The sequence below is a fragment of the Dipodomys ordii genome, unplaced genomic scaffold (genome assembly GCF_000151885.1).
Source record: "Dipodomys ordii isolate 6190 unplaced genomic scaffold, Dord_2.0 Scaffold95, whole genome shotgun sequence".
NCBI classification, from domain to species: Eukaryota; Metazoa; Chordata; class Mammalia; order Rodentia; family Heteromyidae; genus Dipodomys; species Dipodomys ordii.
This window is the reverse complement of record NW_012267311.1, coordinates 4,764,792-4,772,070: the sequence shown is the minus strand read 5'-3', so window position 1 is coordinate 4,772,070 and position 7,279 is coordinate 4,764,792. Positions and strand designations below refer to the sequence as shown.

Below are 7,279 nucleotides of genomic sequence, written 5' to 3'. Positions count from 1 at the left end.
CTTCAGCTCAAGGCTAGCGCTCTACCACTTGAGCCATAGCACCACTTCCGGCTTTTTTCTTTTTGCTTATGTGGTGCTGAGGAATCAAACCCAGGGCCTTAAGCATGCAAGGCAAGCTCTCTACCACTGAGTCACCTTCCCAGCCCTGCTTTTTTCTTTTTGGTTTAAGAAAGAGTTTATATAGTACAGACTAGCCTTGAATTCATAATCCTGCTTCAAAGTCCTGAGTACTGGGATTACAGTCATGAATTACCATGTCCAACTTTGATTTTGTTTTTTAAAGTCAGAAGCATAGTTGATCAAAGGTGGAGTTTTTTGTTGGAGAGAGGTGCTGGGGATTGAACTCTCAGGATCTCATTCTTAGAGGGCAAATGTTCTACCACAGAGTTACCTCCCAAGTCCAAGGTCTCCCCCCACCCCTCTATTTATTGTGGCCAGTCATGAGGCCTGAACTCTGGGCCTGGGCACTGTCCCTTGTCCCTGAGCTCTTCAGCTCAAGGCAAGCACTCTACCACTTGAGCCACAGCACCACTTGAGATTTTCTGGTGGTTTACTGGAGATAAGTCTTAACGGACCTTCCTGCCTTGGTTGGCTTTGACCCATGATCCTCAGAGCTCAGTCTCCTTAATTTAAATTTTATTGTACAAATGATGTATAGAGGGGTAACAGTTACATAAGTGAAGTAATGAGTTCATTTCTTTTTGAACAGTGACATACTCTTGATCCAATGTAGTACTACATACTCCAGTAATAAAATTATTTTGAACTCATGTTTACTAAACACAAAAGCTGGAGAAACATATTTACCTTAGCCTCAGTGATACAACCCTCCTCAAAGCAGCATTGAAATTTAGATTCATCCTCAGAATGGGAAATGAGGATATCGTAGCAAGGGCCATTCCACACATAAGTATTGATGGTTTACCATTTAACTAGAATGGGGTGCCGGTAGTAGGCAACAGCTAGCTCAGTTTTTATTGATGATTTTCTTTTTTGGGGGGGGTCCGGTCGTGGGGCCTGAACTCTGGGTCTGGGTGCTGTCCCTCAGCTCTTCAGCTCAAGGCTAGCACTCTACCACTTGAGCCACAGCGCCACTTCCGGCTTTTATTCTTTTTGCTTATGTGGTGCTGGGGAATGAACCCAGGGCCTCAGGCATGCAAGGCAAGCGCTCTACCACTGAGCCACCTTCCCAGCCCCTTTATTGATGATTTTCAAGTGAGTGAATCAGATGCGTTCCACTTTCCTGATCAACACTTTCAGCCTGTCTCCCAAACCAAATTTGTTACAAATTCACGGCATAAACTGGAAAAGTGGGCTGTTCTCTTATTTGATTAGTTTGGAAGATTATGATTTCAGCAAATGTAGTTCTGAATATGCTATATGACAGTTTGATGTTGTGTTAAATTGGATGTGTTTTCCTTGGGTGTGTTCATCTTATTGACTTCATTCTTTTTTTGGGGGGGGTGGTCCGGTGGTGGGGCCTGAACTCTGGGCCTGGGTGCTGTCCCTCAGCTCTTCAGCTCAAGGCTAGAGCTCAGCCACAGCGTCACTTCTGGCTTTTTTCTTTTTGCTTATGTGGTGCTGAGGAATCGAACCCAGGGCCTCATACATGCAAGGCAAGTGCTCTACCACTGAGCCACCTTCCCAGCCCCAACTTTATTCTTTTTTTTTTTTTTTTTACAACAAAGCATTTTATTTGTGATCAGTGTCTGAGACTCTATACATCCTCCACAAATTTAATTTTACATAATCTGATACTCTCTTAAAACTTAAACTTTGAACTGCTAGACTTATTTCCCTAAAATAGAAGGGCTGGTATAAATTATTTTCCAGAAATGAGGTACCGTTTCACAGAACTGGTTTCTTTTTGTTTGTCTGTTTTCAAGTTTTAGAGAACTAAATTTGTATTTGTTAAAATCAAAAAGTAGGAAAGATGTTCTTTACAAATAATTTTGATCAAGTATGTGTTCAATGAAAGCAGGATAAAAAGGCTTTTTCAATCTAACATTCTGCATTGTACTGTATAGTTGTTCAATAGGAATGAGCTTCTGTCATTCGCTAAAAGAATGAGTAGTGGGGAACAGGATATGTTGGGAATTTCATAACGGGTAACCGAACCATTCTCTTGGGCAAACCATAGGCAGGGGCAGCTGTACTGTAACTGTAAGGTGTTCCATAGCTTGGAGCTATGTAGCCAGGAGCAGCCGTAGCCCCAACAAAGGCTCCCCTTGTCAGAGTTCCTCTTCCCCTGCCCCGAACTGCCTGGACTGCTGCAGATACAGCTGTATTCACAACACCCTTTGCCTGAGGAATAATCTTCTTTTTCTTATTATTTGCTGCATTGGGGCCAGAAAACAGCTTCTCCAGGGCAGCTAACGCAGCACTTGCCTTTGCTACTTTCTTATTTGGACCTGTGCCTCGGAATTTCTGCCCATCTACTTCTACCTCCATTACAAAGCGCTTATCATGGCTTCCACCAGTTTCTGAGATAAGTTCATACTTGAGACCTCTTCTTTTTTCATTGAGCTCCATGACAGGATTTTTGCCACTTGCTGTGAGGATAGGGCCCTGAGTTCTTACCTCTAAGGTACTGGAGGTTTCAGTTGTAGAATTTCCAGTATTATTGCTTGAGTTTGAAGACACTGTTTCATTTTTGCTTTCATTGTCTGACTTTTCATCAGAACTCATACATTCAATATCTGCATCAAAGCCTGTTGGGTATCCCATTGCCTGTAAAACCTTCACTGCTACGTGAAGTTTTGCTGTTTTCTTGGATGGTCCTGAGGCTTCATAAGTTGTGCCATCCACATCTACAGACATTGTGAAGACTGGGGCATGGACAGGGCCAGACTGAGACAAGAGCTTATACTGAAGCCCAGGTCTGATCTGATTTAGCCTCATTAATGCATTCATAAGGTCTCTTGCTTTACTATCCAGGATTTTTCTTAAGTTTCGTTTCATCTTCTTATTGGGATCTTTATCATCCCCTAACCCATCTTCAAATGGCCTCTTTATAGCTGATGACCCAGCACCTTCTTTATCAGTAACTGACCAGGAATACTTCTGAAAAGGCTTACTAGAGGGAAGGGGGTCCATCTCCAACACTTTATAAATCTGGCCAAACACTGACAGTCTAAGTGCATGCTGTGCATTGTGGGTAATATCTTCTTTTTGGTTGGATAGTCATATAGCTCAGAGCATCTGTTGGGTCTCGCTCACAGGATCATGAAGACCAGGGCCTCCAGGAAGTAGTATTCCAGATGCCAAACACTCCATTACTTGTCTCAAGGCCTCCCCAGCGCCCAAAGGTCTATTACAAGTACCTATAGACTTTTCACATATAAGCTCTAGTGGCCATCCTTTCAGTGGTGCCCACGTGGGGACTCTGTTGCACAAATCACGCAGAATTCAGAGGACAATTACACATGATTTTAATCCATTTGCCCTTGCCTGAAACCATTTGGCATGTCGAAGAGACGCCAAGGCGTTCAGGCATTTTTGCCTGTCCAGTAAGTCTGGAGGATCTTTCATCGAAACATTTTCTCCATCCTTCTTCTCCAATTAGTCCCTAATTAGAGGGGAAGTAAGTATCACCTTCAGAGTTAATGTTGGCTCTTTTGTGTTCCGAATTATAATAGATGCCTCATTTACACATTGTTCCACTTGGTATTTTTCTTCTGTCAGTTTCTGAATCTGTACAGGAAGATTATCTCTTACTGTAGTTAGCAGAGTCTCTGTGGGTTTGTCCTTGCACATTAAAACCAGCTCCAAGTCCATATCATCCTTAATCAGTAAGCCTTTTGCAACCAGTCCAATCCTCATTACCCCACACAACGTCTGACCTCGCTGATCCCTAAACATAAAGCTCTGTTATGCACTTTTACAACCATTTCCCAAAATATAACTCAGTCATCTCTTGGCTTCCTGGAAGTCCATACAAACTCATATGGGATTATCCCAACTTTATTCTTTAATCTTTATTTTTTTTATTTTTTATTTTTTTTTGTTGGTCGTGGGGCTTGAACTCTGGGCCTGGGCACTGTCCCTCAGCTCTTCAGCTCAAGGCTAGTGCTCTACCACTTGAGCTACAGCGCCACTTCCGGTTTTCTGGTGGTTTATTGGAGATAGGAGTCTCACGGTCTTTCCTGCCCGGGATGGCTTTGAACTGTGATCCTCAGATCTCAGCCTCCTGAGTAGCTAGGATTACAGGCGTGAGCCACCAGCGCCCGGCTTTATTCTTTAATCTTTATAGAGACTTTATAGTTTTCCTTTCTAATACTTCTAAGAAAAATTTTATCTCACATTTATGAGGTTTCATATATATGTATATATATACACACACACACACATATTTATGAGGTCCCGTGTGTGTGTGTATGTGTGTGTGTGTGTAATTTACCTAATTTTATGCTTCCATAACAGCATATGTACTTTTTATTTTTGCTGGTCCTGGGGCTTGAACTCTAGGCCTCGGTGCTGTCTGTCCCTCAGCTCCTTTTGCTCAAGACTAGCATTCTACCACTTGATCCAAAGCTCTAGTTCTGGCTTTTGCTGTGATTAATTGGAGATAAGAGTATCATAGACTTTCCTGCCTGGGTTTACTGTGAACCATGATCCTCAGATCTGAGCCTCATGAGTAGCTAGGATTACAGACATGAGCCACCAGCTGCCCCGGGAACAGCATAGATACTTTCATTTCGAGTTTTTGATAACTTTTACAGTTTGTCAAAGTATACTGCGATTAAAGACTACTAATGCCAAGCCTAGGGGCTGGCTCTCCCAGCGAGCATAAAGCTCTGAGTTCAACCCCCAGCACTACCAAAGGTAAAAAAGTAGATGCCTTGCCTGTCTCTCTGCCTTGCCTGCTTGCTTGCCTGTCTTCCTTATTACTCTTTTTTTTTTCTTTTTTGGTATTAGAGATTGAACCCAGTACATTGCACTTGCTAGATAAGCACTTTGCCACTAAGCTACATCCCAGCCTTCTTTTTTTTTTCTTTCTTTCTTTTTTTTGGGGGTGGGGTGGAGTGGGGTGGTTGTTGTTATAGTATGTATGCCAGTCCTGGGTCTTGAGCTCAATACTTGGGTACTGTCCCTGAGTTTTTGTGCTCAAGTCTAGTCATCTAACACTTGACCCCCAGCACTACTTCTGGTTTGTGTTGTTGTTAATTGGAGATAAGAGTATCACAGGCTTTCTACTGCCTGGGCTGGCTTCAAACCATGATCCTCAGATCTCAGCCTTCTGAGAAGCTAGAATTACAGGTCTGAACAAGCCACCAGTGCATGGCTAGGGTGTGCGTGCGTGTGTGCATATGTGTGTGTGTGTGTAGTTTGTGGACAGATTTATTACTGCAAAGCATTTCATTAAAAAGTATGGTTGTGGGGCTGAGAAGGTGGCTCAGTGGTAGAGTGCTTGCCTCACGTGCATGAGTCTCTGGGTTCGATTCCTCAGCACCACATACACAGAAAAAGCCAGAAGTGGCACTGTGGCTCAAGTGGTAAAGAGTTAGCCTTGAGCTGAAGAGCTGAGGGACAGTGCCCAGGCCCAGAGTTCAAGCCCCATGACTGAAAAAAGAAAAAAAAATTAGCACTTGCAGCCTTGGAAATAGTGAAAATATTTGGCTTTTTAAATCATTTGGATTTGACTTCTTCATTTACAGATGCCATGACTTGAATGTAGAGGAGTACTTGCTAGAGGCATCACTAAGCACCTGACTCTAAACATTTAGTGTTTTGTTTTGCTTTTGTACATTTGATTTTTATATAACTGCTTTTGATCAGTCCTTTTGTTGTTAGTAACAGTGAACCTTCCTCCCCCCCCCAAAAAAAAAATCCCCTGGTGACTAATACCATTTTCAAGAAAACTGGTTTGGACCTTTGAACAACTTTTGTTGAAAGTATATTTTTTGATTCCAGCAAAGAAGCCAGGTACTTGCAGACCCTTTTTATCTGATCTTTATGGGAAGAGGAGATGAATAAAGAAAAGCTGTCAGAAGCAATTTTAGAAGGAACCAGTTCTGGACAGTCTCTTAAATCTTCTTGTTTTTAGCATGTGATAAATACTCCAATAAGAAAAATGAAATAGTTCATTATATTTATCAAAATAGAAAAATCACTTAAAAATGTCCTAAAGTAGTAAAGTTCTGGTGCTTAAAAGGTTAAAGCTGTTTTCCCCTCCAGTTATGCTGGGTGAATTAAATATTAAAAATGAGAAACTCTAGGAATTACAGAATGAATCTCTTACTATGTTTTTTTTAATGTTCAGTAGTTGCCAGGATGGAGAAAAATATATTTGTGTCAATAATTGGATATAGTATAATAATAATTTTAACTGGTAAATAATCAGTGAAAAGGAGACTTATAAGGAAACATGTTTTTGTAGGTAGGCTCTGTGCAGTTCCACTTTAGCCGTGCCTCTAACCATAGTTTATTATTTTTAACTAACTTTTAATACTTTTAAATAGTCCCTGTGGAGTGGCTGATAGTTGGGTTGACTAATTACAGTGTAGAGGCAAACATTTATTTTAAAGTACCTTAAGTGACAGGGTGGCTTTGTGAATTGAGTGTGAACATTAGTACCCAGTAGGCTTGGTTTTAAATTATATTTTGTTCTTTCTGAGGTGTGTGGCTTTAAGTTAGTCACAGTTACTCTGTCCCAGTTCCTGGGATGAAGTTAGCCATTACTAAATGGAGATTTTAAAACTGCTATACTACTTAAATGAAAATACCTTTATTTATAGAGTTTTAATTTGTGTGTGTGCCTGTGTGGACTTGAACTCCAGGCCTTGGAATCTTGCTTGACTTTTTAGTTCAAGACTGGTGCTTTATTACATGAGCCGTACCACACCTAGCTTTTCTCTAGTTAGTGGAGATAACAGTTTTATAGATTAGTCTGCCAACCTGGTTTTGGACTGTGATCCTCAGATCTCAGCCTCCTGTGTAGCTAGGATTATATGTATAAGCCACCAGCACCCAGCTTAATTTATATCTTTCATAGTTAAACTTCTTCAGAAACTTTTCCTTCAATGTAGCGTAATAAATTTTATTGTTTTCTATTGTTTAGTAGGAATCCTGGTATGACTATTGATGTATTGATATCCTGGCATAATATAGCAAGACTTTTTGTTTTGTTTTTTGTTTTTTTGGGGGGTCTGGTTGTGGGGCCTGAACTCTGGGCCTGGGTGCTGTCCCGGCTTTTTTCTTTTTGCTTATGTGGTGCTGAGGAATCGAACCCAGGGCCTCATGCATGCAAGGCAAGCGCTCTACCACTGAGCCACCTTCC

At 41.4% G+C, this 7,279-nt stretch overlaps 2 protein-coding genes across 5 annotated transcripts in view; one reads left to right on the top strand and one right to left on the bottom strand.

The window, feature by feature from the left end:
• Rnf38 (ring finger protein 38) overlaps positions 1-7,279 on the top strand; it is a 92,678-nt gene that overhangs the window by 30,899 nt on the left and 54,500 nt on the right. The gene's annotated exons all lie outside the window — the stretch shown is intronic.
• LOC105993347 (spermatid perinuclear RNA-binding protein-like) lies at positions 1,877-3,861 on the bottom strand. Its single transcript, XM_013026581.1, is given in 3 exon segments — positions 1,877-3,174; positions 3,176-3,222; positions 3,225-3,861. Coding segments are annotated over 3 exon segments (1,800 nt in total). The 3' UTR covers positions 1,877-2,058.